Genomic DNA, 20,651 nt, shown 5'->3' on the forward strand with positions numbered 1-20,651 from the left:
TTCTAAACTCTAACGAGTACAAGCCTAGTTTATTCAGCCTCTCCTCATAGCTCAACCCCCTCAACTCCGGTATCAGCCTAGTAAACCTCCTCTGCACTCCCTCCAGGGCCAAAATATCCTTGCGCAGGTGCGGCGCCCAAAACTGCACACAGTACTCCAGCTGCGGCCTCACCAATGCCCTATACAGCTGCAGCAAGACCTCCCTACTTTTATATTCAATCCCCCTCGCTATGAAGGCCAGCATCCCATTCGCCTTCCTGACCACCTGCTGCACTTGCAGGCTGGGTTTTTGCGACTCATGCACAAGGACCCCGAGGTCCCTCTGCACCGTCGCCTGCTGCAGTTTTTCGCCACGTAAGTAATAGTCCTTCCTACCATTCTTCCTACCAAAGTGGACCACCTCACACTTGCCAACATTAAATTCCATTTGCCATTTCCTGGCCCATTCGCCCAGCCTATCTAGATCCTTCTGCAGACTCTCCACACCCTCCGCACAATTTGCCTTTCCCCCAATCTTGGTGTCATCAGCAAATTTCGACACCCTACACTCGGTTCCCTCCTCCAGATCATCTATATAAATGGTAAATAGCTGAGGCCCCAGCACCGACCCCTGGGGCACCCCACTAGTCACCAACCGCCAATCCGAATAGCACCCATTGACCCCCACTCTCTGCCTCCTATTTGACAACCAATCCTCTATCCACGCTAACACCCTACCCCCAACTCCATGTCCTCTGACCTTCTGCAGTAACCTCTTGTGAGGTACCTTATCAAACGCCTTCTGAAAATCCAGAAAGACCACATCCACCGGCTCTCCTCTATCCACCGCCCTAGACACATCCTCATAGAACTCCAGTAAATTTGTCAGACACGACTTCCCTTTAATGAAACCGTGTTGCGTCTGCCCTATCAAGCAATTCCCTTCAAGATGCCTCGCAATTTCCTCCTTAATGACGGATTCTAACATTTTACCTACCACAGACGTTAAACTAACCGGCCTGTAATTCCCCGCCTTTTGCCTGGCACCCTTCTTAAACAACGGCGTAACATTAGCCGTTTTCCAATCCTCCGGCACTTCCCCGGAATCCAGCGACGTCTGGAAAATAACCACCAAGGCATCCACTATCACCTCCGCCATTTCTTTCAGAACCCTCGGATGCATTCCATCCGGTCCTGGGGACTTGTCCACAATCAGCCCCTCCAGTCTGTCGCGCACCACCTCTCTAGTAACAGTAATGTCATTAAGACCCTCCAGTCCTACCACCTTTCCATCGCTAACACCCGGCAAATTATTCACGTCCTCCTCCGTGAAGACAGAAACAAAAAAGTTATTCAAGACCTTCGCCATATCCCCATCCCCTACCACTAGGTCCCCTTTCTCATCCGCTAAGGGACCAACGTTCACCCTAGCCAGCCTCTTCCTTTTTATATATTTATAAAAACTCTTGCTATCCTTTTTTATATTAAGCGCTAGCCCAGCTTCATAGCTTCTTCTACCCTCCTTTATCAACTTTTTTGTCAATCTTTGTTGACATTTAAACCTTTCCCAATCCTCTTCTCGCCCACTGCTCTTAGCTACTCTAAATTCCTCCGCTTTTAATTTAACACTTTCCTTCACCTCCTTCGTTATCCACGGCTTATTACCTCTCTTCCTACTGTCCTTTTTAACCATCGGAATAAATTTCTGCTGAGCACCAAGAAAGATCTCCTTAAAGATCCTCCACTGCTCCTCAGCAGACCTACCTTCCAACGCGCTCCCCCAGTCCACATTCGCCAATTCTTCTCTCATCCTACCATACTCCCCTCTATTCAAACAAAGGACACGTGTCCGGGAACCCACTTTCTCCTCCTCCATCTGCAACAGAAACTCCACCATACAATGATCACTCTCTCCAAGAGGATCCTTCACCTCAAGGTCCCTAATTCTACCCGCCTCATTACATAGCACCAGATCCAAGATAGCTCGCTCCCTCGTCGGCTCCAACACACACTGTTCCAGGAAACTATCCCGGCAGCATTCCAAGAACTCCTCCTCGAGCCCACCTCGTCCAACATGGGTCGACCAATCAATATGCAGATTGAAATCCCCCATAACTACTGCCGTCCCATTCCTGCACGCCGCACTTATTTGCGCGTTAACAGCCCGCCCCACCTCCAGATCATTATTCGGGGGCCTATAGACGACACCCACCAGCGTCTTCCTCCCTTTGCTGTTCCTAATCTCCACCCACAACGATTCCACTTTCTGCTCTTTGGCTCCGATATCATCCCTTGCTACCACCTTGATGCTGTCCTTAATCAGCAGAGCTACGCCACCCCCTCTTTCCTCCTGCCTACCCTTCCTAAACACTTGATAGCCCTGTACATTCATCTCCCAGTCCCTGTCACCTTGCAGCCACGTCTCTGTAATGGCCACCAGATCGTATCCATTTGTGTCGATCTGCGCCACCAGCTCATCCACTTTATTCCGAATGCTTCGTGCATTCAGATAAAGCGCTTTCATCCCAGCCTTCTTCTGGACCCTATTTGCCGTAACGCCACCACTTGGGACATCCTCAGCCTCTTCCCTTACCTGTACCCTATCCTTAACTGTAGACCTCCTAACATCACCTACCCTCGCACCCTCCCCCCCCCTAATTAGTTTAAAGCCCTGTCTACAGTCCTCTTTACTCGATTCGCCAGCACTCTGGTCCCAGCACGATTCAGACCAACCCCATCCCGCCCGAACAAGTCCCACCTACCCCAATACTGGTGCCAATGCCCCATAAATTCGATCCCATTCCTCCCACACCAATCTCTGAGCCACCCATTCACTTCCTTTATCCTGTCAACCCTACGCCCGTCTGCACTCGGTTCAGGCAGTAGCCCAGAGAAGACCACCTTGTCGGTTCTACTTTTTAATTCCATTCCCAGCTTCTCATACTCCCTCCCCAGATCCTCAGTCCGCACTTTGCCTACGTCGCTGGCACCCACATGTACCACCACAACTGGGTTCTCACCCTCCCACTCCAGATTCCTCTGCAGCCCAGCTGCGACATCCTGTACCCGAGCACCAGGCAGACAACACACCCTTCTGTGCACTTTGTCATTGTGACAAAGGACAGTGTCAATACCCTTCACCCCACTATCTCCAATCACTACTACGTTCCTTTTCCCCTTCTCTTTGCCTATGTCCTGCTGCATCACTGTACCGTGTGCAGTTTGCTCACCAACCTCACCTGCCTCGTCCTCTTCCAGAGTGGAAGCAAGAACCTCAAACCTGTTATGCAGATTAAGAGGCTGAGGCCTCCGCTCCTCACCCCCCTTCCTCCTCCCAGCAGCCCCCTTTTGTTCCTGACCCTTAGATTTAGACAGTCTAGAGGGGGTGGATGTCACTTGCACCCCATTGACAATGGCACCCTCTCTCCCCCTGATGAGCCTCAGTGTCTGTAGCTCAGAGGCCAGCTCATCCACCTTGAGCTGGAGCTCCTCCAGCAACCTGCACTTACTGCAGACATGGTCACTGGGAAGGACCCTGGGGTCCACCAGTTCCCACATCATACAGGAACCGCACATCACATGCCCCTCCATTATTCAATATAATTTGTTGTGGGAAAAAATTTTTTCCTTGTTTCTTGCTGTAGTAGTTTTGAAAAAAAAATTTTTTTTTTTCCTTGTTCTTTCAACCTGGCCTTTTTACCTTCAAGCCCTTTTTGATATTAAGCCCTAATAGCTCACTCTGCTTCCCTCTCACTCCGCTGCCCGCTCCGACGCTGTCTGCTATCTACACCAGGCCTCCTTTTAAACTTGGTGCTGATTTAAAGCTGATGGGCCACAACTGCCTGATAATCACTCCCTCACAATTCTTAAAGCAGTAAATACAATAAGTAAATGCTTTAAACAGTTCTACAAAGAACAAAGTGCTTTAAACTTATTTTAAACAGGTTTTTAACAGGTAAAGTCTTAGCTTTCTCTCTGATGCTCCTTCCTCGTCTGCTTTTCCCGCTTTCTCCCCATAACCCTTAATCCCCTTGCCTACCAAAAACCTATCTACCCGTGACTTAAATATATTTAGCGAGGTAGCCTCCACCACTTCAACGGGCAGAGAATTCCAGAGATTCACCACCCTTTGAGTGAAGAAGTTCCTCCTCAACTCCGTTCTAAACTGCACCCCCCTTATCTTGAGGCTGTGCCCTCTAGTCCTGCTGTCCTTTCTGAGCGGGAAGAATCTCTCTACCTCTACCCTATCCATCCCCTTCATCATCTTATACGTCTCAATAAGATCCCCCCTCATCCCTCTAAACTCCAACGAGTACAATCCCAGTCTATTCAGCCTCTCTTCATAGTCCAACCCTCTCAACTCCGGTATCAGCCTAGTGAACCTCCTCTGCATTCCCTCCAAGGCCAAAATATCCTTGCGCAAGTGCGGCGACCAAAACTGCACACAGTACTCCAGCTGCGGCCTCACCAGTGCCCTGTACAGTTGCAGCAAGACCTCCCTACTTTTGTATTCAATCCCCCTCGCTATGAAGGCCAGCATCCCATTTGCCTTCCTGATCACCTGCTGCACCTGTAGGCTGGGTTTTTGCGACTCATGCACAAGGACCCCCAGGTCCCTCTGCACTGTAGCATGCTGCAGCTTTTCGCCCTTTAAGTAGTAGTCTCTCCTACTATTATTCTTGCCAAAGTGGATAATCTCACACTTGCCAACATTGTATTCCATCTGCCAGGCCCTCGCCCACTCGCTCAACCTCTCTAGATCCCTCTGCAGACTTTCCACACCCTCTGCACAATTTACTTTTCCACTTATCTTTGTGTCATCAGCAAATTTCGACACCCTACACTCAGCTCCCTCCTCCAGATCATCTATATAAATGGTAAATTGCTGAGTCCCCAGCACCGATCCCTGGGGCACTCCACTAGTCACCAACCGCCAATCCGAATAGCACCCATTGACACCTACTCTCTGCCTCCTATTTGACAGCCAATCCCCTATCCATGCTAACACCTTACCCCCAACTCCATGCCCCCTAACCTTCTGTAACAACCTTTTGTGCGGCACCTTATCAAACGCCTTCTGAAAATTGAGAAACACCACATCCACCGGTTCCCCTCCGTCCACCGCACTAGACACATCCTCATAGAATTCCAATAAATTTGTCAGACACGACTTCCCCTTAACGAATCCGTGCTGCGTCTGATCTATCAAAGAATTCTTCTCAAGATGCCTCGCTATTTCTTCTTTGATGACGGATTCAAGCATTTTTCCTACAACAGATGTTAAACTAACTAAATTTGCACGTTCTCCCCGTGTCAGCGTGAGTTTCCTCCTGGTTTTCAGGTTTCCTCTCACATTCTGAAGATGTGCTGGTTAGCTTGTTTGGCCATGCTAAGTTGACCCTTGTATCGGGGGCGGTTAACAGGATAAATATGTGGGGTTACGGGAATAGGGCCTAGATGGGATTGTGGTCGGTGCAGACTGTTGTTGCCATAATGGGCCAAATGGCCTCCTTATGCACTGTAGGCATTCTATGAGATTTCAGGCAGGCTGGCTATAAAGCCTTAATGTCTTGGGCAAGAGAGGGGGAAACTGTCAGGTTTTGTGCATTCAGTCATTAGCCAGTGAGAAGCGTGTGAGTGAATATTGGGTAAGAAGATCACAGTATTCCTCTTGTGGGCACCGCAGTTGAACAGCTCACTGACACTTAGTGTTTTAACTCACAAATGAAGAACAGGCTAGTGGCCAAGTGAGACAGAACTGAACCACATGTTTAGTAGAGTGAAGCAGAGTTCTCTGTTGGAATGTATGTTTGTTTATTGGCTCTTGTCAATACTCTGGTTATTTAAACCTCAGGTTGGTGGTGGTATGAGAAAGGCTCCACTTTATATAGGAGCTGTGTTAATGATTGTAATACACAAGTTATATGACCTGGAGGACAGTTTCTCAAACTATGTATTTTTAACAGATATGGGTCAATGAAGCTACTCACCTGGTGTATTTTCAAGGCACTAAGGACACACCTTTGGAGCACCATCTCTATGTCGTGAGCTACGAAAATCCCATGGAGATTGTACGACTGACACAGTTAGGCTACTCTCATAATTGTTTCGTTAGCCAGGTAAGATTCCTGCTCGTCAGAAAATGAGTAGATCCAACTCCTGGTGGCGATTGTTGTATCCCTTCTCATTGAGATCTGCATTTAGATAATAAAGTCTGCCAACATAGTGACAGTTTCAGCATATATAGTTTTACACGTACAGATATGATTCTTATTTATTGGTGGAGGGAAGGGCAGGGATTGCACATACAAACATATGAATTAGGAGCAGGAGTAGGCCATTTGGTCTCTCGAGCCTGCTCTGCTGTTTGATAAGATCATGGCTAATCTGATTGTGGCCTCAACTCCACTTTCCTGCCTGCCTCCTCTTCCCTTTGGCTGCCTTGTTAGTCCGTAATCTATCTACTTCTGCCTTAAATATATTTAGTGACCCTGCTTCCACTGCTCTCAGGAAGAGTTCTACTTGAGTTGCTGTGTAGGAATTTACAGTGGAACAGAGTTACAATTTACACCTTCTCTTTGCTTGTAGAACTTTGATATGTTTGTCAGCAAGTACAGCAACCAGGACCATCCACACTGTGTACACATCTTCCGACTGACTGGTTCAGAAGAAGTCCCTCTCCACAAACAGAGTGAATTCTGGGCCATAATGTTAAAGTCTCCAGGTATCATCATTGTAATTATTTAAAAACTAATGAAGTAATCCTCCATAATCTGTGAGTTTCCTCTGGGTACTCTGGTGTCCTCCCACAGTCCAAAGTTGTGCAGGTTAGGTGGATTGGCTGTGCTAAATTGCCCCTTTGTGTCCAGGGATGTATAGGGTAGGTGGATTAGCGGGGTTAATGTACAGAGATAGGGCCCAGTGTTATGCCTTAGTAAAATGCTCTTTCGGAGAGTCAGTGCAGTCTTGATGGGCTGAATGGTCACTTTCTGCTCTGTAGGGATTCTATGGATTGTGCAAAAGCTTCTAGAAAGTTGTCTGTTCTCTCTGAAGCATGCAGAGGTGGTAAGAGGGGTCAGAAACATAAATGGTATGCTGATAGGAGGTACTGAGGTGTGCTGAAAGTGATAAACATACATAAGACACACACTCAGATCTCACTATTACTTTGAAGCCAATTCAGCTGTCATACAAAATAAGGAGCCCATAGCCTGGCTGTTGAAATGGGTTCCATTGTGAGCTTATGCAAGCATTTCTTTACCTGAAATGTTACTGATTGTATTGCAGGTTGCCCTCCAGATTACATTCCTCCAGAGATGTTCAGTTTTCCCAGCAAGTCTGGGTATATACTGTATGGAATGATGTTCAGACCGCATAATCTACAGCCTAGAAAAAAATACCCCACTCTGCTTTACACGTACGGTGGCCCTCAGGTAGGATTATTTCCCATTTCCTCTAAACAACATTTTGTGTTTCTTTTTCACCACCCTTTTTGTGCGTCCTGCACCATACCCAGGACACCTGAACAAACAGACAGGCAGGTAATTTTCTGCTGTGTCTCTGCTGGAGCAGACAGTGTTTTCAGTAGTAATTCACTGTTTGGTTTCCCTGTTGTTTGCTGGGATCATAAAGCAGTTTCGTCTGAACTCCCCTTTCGATTGTTTGCTGACTCTCTTGTGTCAAAAGCCTCTAAGTATGTTTACTCTAATCCAATGCTAAAGATGTCTATTAGGTTCTGTGTCTATTGTCCCTCAGTCTCTCTTTTCAAGAGAAAATAGACCCAGTCAGTTTGTTCTTTCTCGATAGGTATGGGCTTGTCTTTCTGGTGCCGTTCCTTGCACTCCCTCTATATCATTTTAATAATTTGGTTGGCCAGATTTGTACACAATGATCGAAATGTGGCCTAACTATAGTTCGATACAAGTAGCGTAGCTTCTCTCCTGTTCAATTCTGTTAAACCCAAGTACTTTGTCCCTTTCTTTGTGCCTTAATTAAATGTCTTCACTGATTTGTATATTTATTGCACCTCAGATCACTTTACTTTTCTATACTCTTTTCATTCTTATTTTCCAAGTAACGTGTGACCCCCTTTCTTTTCCTAACCAAGATGTCATATCTCACAATTCTTTTTGATTTCCTTGTCCAAAGGCAGGATCTTGCCAACTATTCAGCAAGCCATAGCAAAGTGCAGTGATTTTTCTTTTGCTCTGGACAGGGAAAGGAAGTAGACCTTGTATCTACCTCAGCTGGAACAATGATGGAATCCCATGCTGCTGGTGTTAATCTGATCCCCACACTACTGTCTAACCAACTGAGTTAATTGGCCCCCACTCCCATACTTACTGTGCTGGAATTCATTTGCCAGACAGTTAGGTTAGTGCCCCTGCCTTTGGGTGCTGATGGAGTCAATGAGCTAGTCTGTTCCCTGTTGAGATTTGTGAGATAGTTTCCTCCCTCATACACTGTGTCTTCCTTCCCAATTGATTCAGTTACTTGTTGTAAACCTTCATTCCAGTGATTTCTTTCACTGTTTTTGTGGGGTTTTTTGCCATTTGCAGTCTCTAAATCAATCTAAGTGCTTTCTATTTTCAGATGAATTAGAAATAACCAGTCTGAAAGATTTCAGATGGATATTTCTTGGAGGTCAAATGTCGTTGTTTAACATGCATCTTGTTTCTTTAATGGCTTTTATTGGTCCACTAACTTCACACAGTGTCCACACTGAAGATGGACTATCAGCTTCTCAGCTTCAGCTGCACAGCAACTGGCTGCAGTAGTGAAGAGGAGATCAGGAGTAGCCACAAGTGACTCTTGCTAATTTCCTCTGCTTCCGTGTCAGAAAGGTTCCTGCTCAGAATATAGTGATGTTGAGATCACCAGTACAATAAATGGAAGATCAAATGCAGAAGGCGTGTAATTACAGTCTTTATAGTTTCTTGCACAGAATGGCTACAGCACAGGAGAACATCATTCAGCCTACTGTGTGTACTGGCTCTCTCTGAAGGAGCAATTCACCTACTCCCCCGCCTTCTCCCTGTAGCCCTGTACGTTCTTTTCAGATAACGATTCAATTCCCTCTTGAATGCATGATTCAACTTGCCTCCTCCACACTCTCAGCCAGTGCTTTCATTGAGTGAGAAATGTTTTCCTCATGTCACCACTGCTTCTTTGCCAATTTCCCTAAATCTGTGCCCTCAGATTCTCAATCCTTCCACCAGCAGGAACAGTTTTGCCCTATCTATTCTGTCTAGACTCCTCATGAGTTTGAATATCCCTATTAAATTTCCTCTTGACCTTCTCCTGTCCAAGGAAGACAGTCTCAACTTCTCCAATCTTTCTATGTAACTGAAGTTCTTCATCCCTGGAACCATTCTCCTGAATATTTTCTGCAGTCTAATGCCGTAATAATGAAAATAAATATAATTTTGCCTTATTATTTACTCTACACTAAAAGTAATTTGGATTAAATGTTAAACATAAGATGCAATAGATATACCTCATATTCTTTTTACTCCGTAGGTGCAGTTAGTAAACAATCGCTTTAAGGGAGTTAAATACCTGCGTTTGAACACACTGGCAGAGCTTGGTTATGTTGTGGTTGTCATAGATTCCAGGGGATCCTGTCACAGAGGCCTTAAGTTTGAAGGTGCCTTGAAATACAAGATGGTAGGTTGAATGTTTTATCCTTTGGATTCAGTCAATGCAGTTTCTTCAGTATGAGAAACACAGCCTAATGAGACCACAGCCTAATAAACAATTGATGATAATACAGGGGCATAACACTTAGATTGTTAAGAAATGGATTGTTTGCTAAGTTCCCGATCTCAGGTACAGAGCTGTGAGGAGAGGCTGAGAACCTTTCCGCACAGAATGGTATGATCGAAGGGAGAACTATCAACAACATGCTCTTGCAAGCCCCCTGTCAGCAAATACACGTCCAGAATTAGCAGAGGCCTAAAAGCAAGGGGTGCCATTTACCTTGTGAGGGCCCTGTGCACAGGTGAGGTTAGAGCACTAACATTTTCATGGACATTGACACTTTCTTGGTGTCTAATCTGCAAGTGTACAGTCATGAAAAGGGACGTCTGCAATAGGAAATGTAAAAAGAGTTGAAAAATTTGTAAGCAATTGAGAACATAAAAGTAACGGCAACAAAAGATTATAAACATCATGAAGCACCAATCTTATTTCTATTGGTGAGCCATATGCCATTGCGGAAACTAGCTTTGCGTGCTTTAGTTGAAGTGAGATACCCTATATATTTGAGTGATTGAGTGGGCAGCCTGGTGGCACAGTGATTAGCACTGCTGTCTCACAGCACCAGGGATCCGGGTTCAATTCCAGCCTCGGGTCACTGTCTGTGTGGAATTTGCAAGTTCTCCCTCGTGGGTTTCCTCCAGGTGCTCTGGTTTCCTCCCACAGTCTGAAGATGTGTGGGTTAGGTTGATTGGCCGTGCTAAATTCACCCTGGTTTCGGGGAATTAGCAGGGTAAATATGTCGGGTTGTGGGAATAGGACCCGGGTGGGATTGTGGTCAGTGCAGAGTCGATGAGTCAAATGGCCTCCTTCTGCACTGTAGGGATTCTATGGTACAGTTTGTCCGGACTGAATTGAACCTTTTACCTCAGCCTTAACTCGGGAATGATGGGTCGGCTTGGTAACAAGGCGGGCACCTCGGTTGAGGCTGCATCAGTGACTGACTCTCTGTCATTCTCCCAGATGCTCTCACTGACACATGCTCATTCTGACACTGCTGCTGACTCAAACTATTTCTCCCTCTGTCACTCCCTCAGTGTTGCAACTTCTTCACACTCACCCTTTTACTTTAAAACACATTCTCGCCGAATCTCTCATTCAGCAATCCTTACTGATTCACAACTCCATTTCCTCAATAACTCATCTCTTTCATTTGCTCTCTTGCACTCATTCACTCTTACTCAATCTCGTATTTGCTCACACTTAAACTTGCCCATTCACCCATTCTCTTGTACTTTTGTCATCCTCACTCAGTAACTTACTTTATTTAGCTGAAGATTCGAGTGCCTCTTACACAGATATATATGTATTTTTATGTCTACACCTGTACTTATCAGTTTTCAATCTATAGAAATAAAATTTTGGCTTCCAAAAATTCTAATTGGATTACTTCAGTCTGGAGTAACCTGATGCTTGCAAACTGAGAATCTTTTTGACAAATCACATGTGCTTGATATGATGTCATTTTATATTAAACACACAGTGCTTTTAACATTCTAATCAGTGAATTTCTCATGCAGGGTCAGGTAGAAATTGAAGACCAGGTAGAAGGACTACAGTATTTGGCTGCCAAGTATGGTTTTGTTGACATGGAACGCGTGGCAATTCATGGTTGGTCATACGGTGGTTATCTGTCCCTCATGGGTCTGGTGAGAAGACCTGAAATATTTAAGGTTTGTAATTGGGTCTGTACTCGTTGGATTTTAGAAGGATGAGGGGGGATCTTATAGAGATATATAAGATAATGAAGGGGATGGATAGGGTAGAGGTAGAGAGATTCTTCCAGCTCAGAAAGGACAGCAGGACTAGAGGGCACAGTCTCAAGATAGGGGTGGGAGGGGTGGGGGGCAGGTTAGAATGGAGTTGAGGAGGAACTTCTTCCCTCAAAGGGTGGTGAATCTCTGGAATTCTCTGTCCGTTGAAGTGGTGGAGGCTACCTCGCTAAATATATTTAAGACACAGGGAGATAGGTTTTTGACAGACAAGGGAATTAAGGGTTATGGGGAGAAAGCGGGAAAGTGGAACTGAATGTTGAATGGCGGGGCAGGCTCGAAGGACTAGATGGCCTACTCCTGCTCCTATTTCTTATGTTCTTATGTTCTTAATGTTAACCCATTCTCACCTATAGGATCAATAGGAATGTTAACTAAGTGACTGGATATGTCTGTAATGGTGAGGGTGTCTGCAAACCACCTGAGGTTGGAATGTATGAATGGAATGCCTGCATCTAAAAAGCAAAAAAAATTATTCATTTCTCCATTATGTGTAAGCTCTTTGCTGCGTGACAATTCTACAGCTACTAAATCTGAACATAGAAACATAGAAGATAGGAGCAAGGGGAGGCCATTTGACCCTTCTGTTCAACCATTCACCACAATCATGGCTGATTGTCCAACTCAATAGCCTAATCCTGGTTTCTCCCCATAATCTTTGATCCCATTCACTCCAAGTGCTATATCGAGTCGCATCTTGAATACATTCAATGTTTTAGCATCAACTACTTTCTGTGGTAATGATTTCCACAGGCTCACCACTCTTTGGGTGATGAAATGTGTCCTCATCTCCGTCCTAAATGGTTTACCCCAAATCCTCAGACTGTGACCCCTGGTTCTGGAGTTCCCCACCATCGGGAATATCCTCCCTGTCTAGTCCAGTTTGAATTTTATAAGTCTCTTTGAGATCCCCCCTCATTCGTTCGAACTCCAGTGCAAACAATCCTAACCTAATCCTAATTTCCCCTCATACATCAGTCCCGCCATCCCCGGAATCAGCCCGGTAAACCTTCGCTGCACTCCCTCGACAGCAAAAACATCCTTCCTCAGAAAAGGAGATCAAAACTGCACACAGTGTTCTGGGTCTGGCTTCACCAAAGCCGTGTAAAATTGCAGCAGCTCATAGAAACGTAGGAAATAGAACCATTCGGCCCTTCAAGCCTGCTCTGCTATTCATTTTAATCATGGCTAATCATCAAAATCAATATCCTGATTCCCCCCCTTCCCCCACATATCTCTTGATCCTTTCAGCCCCAGGAGCTATATCTAATATAGATAGAAACATAGGAAATAGAAAAACTCATTGTTCATATCTACATTCTTCTTATTGGCTACTACATGGACCAATCATATGTGACACGTTTATAGCTTACCACTGATTTCTCGAAATCACAGCACAGGAAGCCATTCAGCCCATCATGTCTGTGCTAGCTTTTCACTGAATGATTCCAAAACAAATCCCACTGTCTATTCTCTAATCCCAAAGCTCCATAACTTCCTCTGTTTTAAAGATTTGTCCATTTTTCTTGCAAACAATGTCATGATCTCGGCGTCAACTAGTCTCTGTGACAATGGTCAGAGAACTCACTGGATAAAAACATTTCACAGAACCTCTCCCCTCACTGTCATGACAAGTTAACTCGGTCACCCTCATCTCTGTCTGCCCACCAGAGGAATTAGTCTTTCCCTATTCACGTAATCAAAACTCTTCATAATCTCAAAAGACTTATTCAGTTCATGGTGGTATAAAAAAAGGTAATTGATCCAGAGGAGGAGATATAGGAGGGGTGACCAAGAGCTTGGTCAATAAGGTAGATTTCAAAAACAATTTTAAATGTAGAAAGGACAGTGAAGAAACAGAGGGGGTTTAGAAGGGACCAAGGGAGGTGAAGGCATGGTCTCCAGTACTGGGTGAATGGAGGAGGGGAAACACCAGAGCCTTGTGTTAGAGATGAGTTTGGAGGTAGAAAGGTCTTAAAGATTTGAGGAACTTACAGAGATGGGCAAGTTGAGGCTGCGAAGGAGTTAAAAATACAGACATGAGTTTTAAATTTGACTCTTTGGGGATCAGGGTGGGGATGTGGGATTTAGACTCAAATAGGATTTTGCTGGAAAAAGAGTCATGCTATTGAAGCTTCTTGTCTTGCAGTCATCACAAGATAAGTCAGCGAAAGCTTGTAGGACAACCATTTCCTGGTTCATTCCCCATGTTTATGCCTTGACCAATCAGAATCAATCAGCACGTTTTGAATTTGAAACAAAGGCTTGGCAGTTAACTGTTTTTTGCTGTGTTCTCCATTACAACATCTCTATCGATCAATCAGCGCTTTCTTCTCATGTAGTATAAATTGTTGTTCCCTTTACTGTTGGTTTATCTTGTGAGCTATCCTGATGAGTGCAAGATGAAAAGTTTTGATGGCAGGCCTTTTTTTTAAGCAACACTCAAGTTTTGTACTACCAAACAACTGATTGTTGAGATTACAAAAATAATCTGGTTCAGTTTAAAACAGGATTGGTGACAAGGGTACGGAATGATAACATCAGTCTTCCCCAGGTTTTTCTGGACGAAAGCTAGATACTGGATAAAACATTTTGATCCCTTTTCATGTGCCCTGCGCCTTTCTGACATTCATGCCTGTAAACTGTAACTTCATTTTTGTGCAGGTAGCCATAGCCGGAGCCCCTGTAACGTTGTGGATCTTCTATGATACCGGATACACGGAACGCTACATGGGTCTCCCAGATAAGAATGAGAGTGGCTATGATATTGGATCAGCAGCGATGCAAGTTGATCGATTTCCTCTTGAGTAAGTTTCACCACTTTGCTATCTGTGCTGTGTTCAGCTACAATCCAATCCAAAGTTCATTCAAAAATTTTTTTTTGTTTAACTTTGTTTTCTAACCTAAGTGTTGGACAGTTAAATATAATCTGTGGACATTTGGTGTGCAGAGCTTTAAAAATCCTTCGATAGCTTTAAACCTTAAAGTTTATAAATTGCGTTTTTTGGAAAGAAGTTCTTATTATCTCGCTGTAAACATCTAGCAAGAGTTGAGTAGACCGGTTTTAAGTGAGTTTAGTAACTTTATAGTAATAAAATTCTTGTGACCTAATAACTAGGGAAGTCTATGTGCTCTATAATATATATAATAAAATACAAAAATCAGAAAATGCTGGAGAGTCTCAGCGGGTCAGGCAGAATTTATGGAAACAGAAGCAGAATTAGTGGCCAGAATTTTATCTCGGCCTCCAGAGGCTCATAAGATCCTGCCTGAGGCCAACAGAGAATGCTGTTCTGTGAGCCTTGCCAGTCCCGATTCTGGGGCTGGCGTGCCGGTAAAATTCTGGCCACTGTTTCAAGTCTGTGTGACTCTTCTTCATACAGATTGGAAATGTTAACTCTGTGTCTCTCTCCGCAGATACCACCACACCTGCTAAGTTTTTCAGCATCTTCTGCTTTTTATTTCAGATTTCCTACATCTGCTAATGTATTTTGCTTTTATTTAAATCTCATCCTAAAATACTAATAATTTGCAGTACCACTGTTACTTGGAGAGATAGTGAATTAAATTAAGATCTAACTTATGAACCAGAATGTTTGATATTGGTAATTGGTTATTAGCATATTGAATGTTTTGATAAGAACAGAGTCTTATTTAAACAGAGAAAAACTGCAGAAAGCTGCAACACAAAAGGACTTGGGTGTGCGCAAAACACAGAAAACTAGCACACACGTGCAGCAGGTAATCAGGAAGGTCAATAGAATATTGATACTTATTTCAAGGATTGGAGTATTTAAGAGTAGGGAAGTCTTGCTGCAACTGTACGTGGCACCAGTGAGACCACACCTGGAGCACTGTGAGCAGCTTTGGTCCCCTTATTTAAGGTAAGATATTATTTCATTGGAGGCAGCTCAGAGGAGGCTCACTGGGCTATCCCTGGTATGGAGGGATTGTCTTATGAGGAAAAATTTGGGACTCTACTCATTGGAATTTAGAAGAATGAGAGGTGATCTTATTGAAACATTTAAGGTTCTTAAAGGACTTGACAGGGTAAATGCTGAGAGGATGTTTCCCTACATGGTAGGGTCTAGGACCAAAAGGCATAGTCTCAAAATAAAGGAGCACCAATTTAAGACTGCGATGAGGAGAAATTTCTTCTCTCGGAGGGTTGTGAATCTTTAGAACTCATTGCCACAGAGAGATACGAGGCAGAGTCACTGTGCACACTTCAGGCTGAGATAGATTTTTGATAAGTCAGGGAATCGAGTTACGGGGAAAGGGCAGGATCGTGGATGTTGAATCAGCCATGATCTTATTGAATGGCGGAACAGGCTTGAGGGAACAAATGGCCTATTCCTGTTCCTATTTTTTATGGTTTTATATTTAATTTGAACAAAATTAAATTCAAACAGAATAATTAATGTGCTCAACTAAAATTAACCAGTTCTGATGAACTGGTGAGCTGTGTTTGAAGTATTCTTGATCGATCTGTGCCTGTACAATATTTCAACTACAATTTAAATTGGATTTTTGATGTTTTGGAAGATTGAGTTAACAATAAAAAAAATGCACATTAGTAGAGTTGGTATTTGCCGTGGAATTGTGCCACAGGCAGATTAAAGGAACGTTTTAGCCTTCACAATAAGGATCATTTTGTGAAAAACATTCTCAAGGACAGTTAGTGAGGATTATCATCAGCAACAAGTTTCACAACGTGACTCTGAGAATTGCTGTTATCCCTAGTGTGAATTGTTCTAGATAATGAACAGTGATGTTCATTATGAGTTATGAGTTATGTTCGTATGTTCTTATGTGATCATGTTTCCTTCCTTCCTTCTTTCCCGCCTGTAGTCCCAACCGCCTGCTGCTCTTGCATGGATTCCTCGATGAAAATGTTCACTTTTCTCATACTACTGTACTGCTCAGCTTTCTCGTTCGATCAGGAAGGCCGTACGACTTGCAGGTAATCTGTTACACTGCAAATGAATAAATTGCAATGCGAGTTAGGCCTTATGTTTTCAAAGAACAGATTGATCGTATACACACTCATACATATAGGACTGGTTGCAATATCCTCCTTTGCTTCAAGCTTCTGAGATTTGACACAGCGATTTCCTCAGGATCAGAGGGTCAATTGTTTAGGACTGAGATGAGGAAAAATGTCTTTAACTCAGAGGGTTGTGAATCTTTGGAATCCTCTAGCTCCAGCATTGGGTACCTTTAAGGATACCCAAGATGGGCAGAATTTAGATTTCTAGAGGAATGAAGGGATATGAGGAGCAAGTGGGAAAATGGAGTTGATGAATAGAAGATCAACCATGGTCAAGTTGAATTGGGGAGCAGGATCAAGGGGGAATGTGGTCTGTCCCTGCTCCCATTGTGCTGGCCTTGGAAAGGGTCCAGAGGAGGTTCGCAAGAATGATCCCTGGAATGAAGAGCTTGTCGTATGAGGAATGGTTGAGGACTCTGGATCTGTACTCGTTGGAGTTTACAAGGGTGAGGGGAGATCTTATTGAAACTTACAGGATACTGTGAGGCCTGGATAAAGTGGATGTGGAGAGGACGTTTCCACTCGTAAGAAAAACTAGAATCAGAGGGCACAACCTCAGGTTAAAGAGACAATCCTTTAAAACAAAGATGAGGAGAAATTTCTTCAGTCAGAGAGCGGTGAATCTGTGGAACTCTTTGCGGCAGAAGGCTATGGAGATCAGGTCATTGAGTGTCTTTAAGACAGAGATAGATAGGTTCTTAATTAATAAGGGGATCAGGGGTTATGGGTAAAAGACAGGAGAATGGGGATGAGAAAAATATCAGCCATGACTGAAAGGCAGAGCAGCCTCGATGGGCCGAGTGGCCTAATTCTGCTCCTATGCTTATGATCTTATTTCGTATGCTTTTATTTGCTGACATGACAAACAGATCCAATCACTGTGGTAAACAACTTGGTTCCAAGCTGCTGACTTGCTGTTGAAAACAGTTGCCGACTTTAACGCTACAGAAACATTAGGATTTTAAAAAATCCAATTTTGACAAAATGTGGGGAAAAATAACATTATTAAACTGGAAAAAATATACTCAGGACAAAAACAAATACTTAAAATGGAAAACATATTGATAATTGTGTGTGCAATTGTAGAATAAGGATACCTGAACGTTTTCTTTTATTTATAAATTGATGTTTTTCAACTGTTCAAGGTGTACCCTCAGGAGCGGCATAGTATCCGTGTTCCAGAGTCCGGTGAACATTATGAACTGTATCTGCTGTACTATCTTCAGGAGAACCTGGCTTCCCAGATTGCTGCCATGAAGTAGAAGATATTGTGTTACTTTTGAGACTTCTCAGTCAACAACTCAACGCAATAGATGGTAGAAGAAAGACACTGCTCCACTAATAGTGGCCCACTCTTTCCCCCATAAGTCACTACTATTATCTTTTCTTCATTAATAATCACCTCTCTGTTCTTTATCATCCAAATAGCAGTGACAGTTTCCATTCAATTTCAGTAATAGCAGCAACTACCCTTGTCTCATATATCCAATAGCAACCCTTTCTCCATTGCTCACCACATCTATATCTCCACGGCTAGTGCTTCCCAGCACCATCTCCCAGTGGCACATCTCTTTCCTGATCCCTCTCTAAAATTGTAATGCATCACCCATAATCTCACTAATAGTGCCTGACAATCACTTTCTGCTGTTTGTACTGAGAATGTAAAATAAGTCCCATGATCGTGGAAACTTCACATTCCAAGAGCATGTTACGGGCATTAAGGATGATTTCTCCTGAGGAATGTGTATGTACGTCAGTAAATCTTGAAAAATGTACCAATTTTCCTCCAATTCTATGTTGCTTGCTCTTTGATTCAATGCAGCTATCTAGAACTCAACGTCTTATTGAACCTTCCCCTGTGAGCTGATCGGCTTAGTGAGATTTAACCATTTGCTTCTGGCTGCCAGTCCTACAGTTCAACTTTCTATCACCACAGCATCTGCTCACAGCCTTGCCAGTGCTGTGATTCATTTGCTTAATTACCATAAAAAAACAATTACTGTATTTGCACGGATTGTAGAGTAAATGGAGATGATTGTGAAACATTTTTGAGCACTTTATGTAACAGTAATGTTTTGATTAATGTCTTAAACGGTATCATTTTTATTACTTAAAAAAAACTGCATCTGGTCATGGATTATTTATTTTCTTTCAGCTACAAGTGAAAGGGTTTTACCACTGCCAAGCTTGTTTAGATTTTTGGACACAGTCCCTGCAGGGAATTGTATGTTTTCTGTGTAGTGAGGGCAATGTGGATTCAACAAAGACCTGCTCGTATTTCTTATGTTCTTATGAAGCAAGGTGGGAGGACATAAACTCTGGCATGAATCTTGCGGGCTGAATAGTCTGTTTCTGTGCTGTAAATATCAAATACAGCTAAGTCTGTGTAACCACATAATTGCAGGATTGTGTCCCCGTACTGAATCATTATTGGACAATATAAATTAATGGTTTCTCCCTTTGGGGTGGCACGGTGGTTAGCACTGCTGCCGCACAGCACCAAGGACCCAGGTTCAATTCTGGCCTTGGGTGACTGTGTGGAGTTTGCATGTCCTCTCTGTGTCTCTGTGGGTTTCCTCTGGGTGCTCTGGTTTCCACCCACAGTCCAAAGATGTGCGGGTTAAGTTGATTGGCCACGCTAAATTGCCCCTTATTGTCAGAGGGATTAGGAGGGTAAATATGTGGGGTTGTGGGGAAAGGACCTTGGTGGGCTTGTTGTTGGTGCAGGCTCGATGGGCTAAATGGCCTCCTGCACTGTAGATTCTATGATTCTAACTGTCAGTGTGAACACAACACCATCTCGCACTGGTAATGCATCCACTGGGGGGGAAAATCCATTTGCATAATGCTGTTTCATTGATATTGAAGAACTCTACATGGGCTGTATGCCTACGGCTCACAGTGCTACTGTGTCAAAGGGATCAATGTGAAGCTGCTAGCTGCACTAGGTAAATCAATTTCTTCCCCGGTTTCTCTGCCAAATTGTTTCCTGACTTGATAAAGGAATCTGGTGCCTCTTTTCTACTGATAACTGAGGTAGGGCCTGAGTGGGATTGTGTTCGGTGCAGACTCAATGGGCCGAAGGGCCTGTTTCTGCACTGTAGGGTTCTATGTCTATGTATTGCATTAGGGAAGGGGGCAAAGTGGATTAATAGTTTTGAAGAGAGGTTTCTTCACCCCCTCCCCAAAGGGTCTTTTACTGGTGAGTTAAACCTTATGCTCTTGAATTCAGAGGTCCAGGCTGTTATAGCTTGTTAGTGACCTCCTCGGAAGCATGAGAGAATTCAATCTTTAAAAAAGGCACATGCTATTATTCTGGTCAACACAATTAACACATTTTGATAAATTAATGGGGACGTTTACAGACAATCCTATCTTTCTTTTAAATATGGACTTTAACCTACAAATTCCGATGATGGTTTTTTTGCATTGTGAAAGTTACAGATGTGTAAATATTGCAGGTTGATTTTCTGTTGATGTGGCTTTCTATACATTTGTGGTAAATTAGATTCAGAAATCATATGCTGCTTTGTCTAGGCTGCATTCTTTGGTCTACAAATGGTTTCACTTTATTTTTAAACTGGTTTGCAACAGCTGTTCTAGTCTCTGATTAATCTGTTGGAAGAACTAACTTTTCCGTATATCCCTCTGGAGGTGTTATGCCAGTTATTTGGCATGGTTGGGAATTACCATGAATTTTTATTGTCCGACAGTGATTCAGTACAAGGGTGCAATCCTGCACTTACATGGTCACAGACCCTTCAGTGAAGACGTACTGGTACATACAGCTCAGAAATAGGCCATTCAATCCCAGCGGTTCATGTCAGCATTTATAGTCCATACAAGCCTCCACCCACCTTGTTTCATCCAACTTCATCCTGATATCCTTCTATTCCTTTCTCCCTCATGTGTTTATCGAACTTCCCTCAAATGCATCTATGCTGTTCCCTATAGTAGTGATTTCCACATGCTTGCACTTACATCAGAGGATAAAGGTTAGAAGTGCGCTGGTGTGATTCACTGAAACCTGAGTGTGGAGTAACGTAAACTGGATAGGAAATTATTGAAAATACTTCGCTTCCATGCTTTTTTTT

The 20,651-nt window shown here is 43.6% G+C and overlaps 1 protein-coding gene across 1 annotated transcript in view; it reads left to right on the plus strand.

Moving 5' to 3' along the window:
• The window catches only part of LOC145359464 (dipeptidyl peptidase 8-like), a 45,978-nt gene extending 25,711 nt beyond the window's left edge, over positions 1-20,267 (plus strand). Inside the window, exons 13-20 of the mRNA XM_080214023.1 lie at positions 5,946-6,098; positions 6,568-6,703; positions 7,267-7,412; positions 9,499-9,645; positions 11,256-11,408; positions 14,172-14,314; positions 16,359-16,470; positions 17,703-20,267. Coding sequence (XP_080070149.1) covers positions 5,946-6,098; positions 6,568-6,703; positions 7,267-7,412; positions 9,499-9,645; positions 11,256-11,408; positions 14,172-14,314; positions 16,359-16,470; positions 17,703-17,819 — 1,107 coding nt within the window. The 3' untranslated portion in view covers positions 17,820-20,267. The remainder of the gene's footprint in view (positions 1-5,945; positions 6,099-6,567; positions 6,704-7,266; positions 7,413-9,498; positions 9,646-11,255; positions 11,409-14,171; positions 14,315-16,358; positions 16,471-17,702) is intronic.
• Positions 20,268-20,651: the final 384 nt, after the last annotated feature.

This window comes from Carcharhinus amblyrhynchos, chromosome 28 (assembly GCF_965287045.1).
Source record: "Carcharhinus amblyrhynchos chromosome 28, sCarAmb.v2.hapA, whole genome shotgun sequence".
NCBI classification, from domain to species: Eukaryota; Metazoa; Chordata; class Chondrichthyes; order Carcharhiniformes; family Carcharhinidae; genus Carcharhinus; species Carcharhinus amblyrhynchos.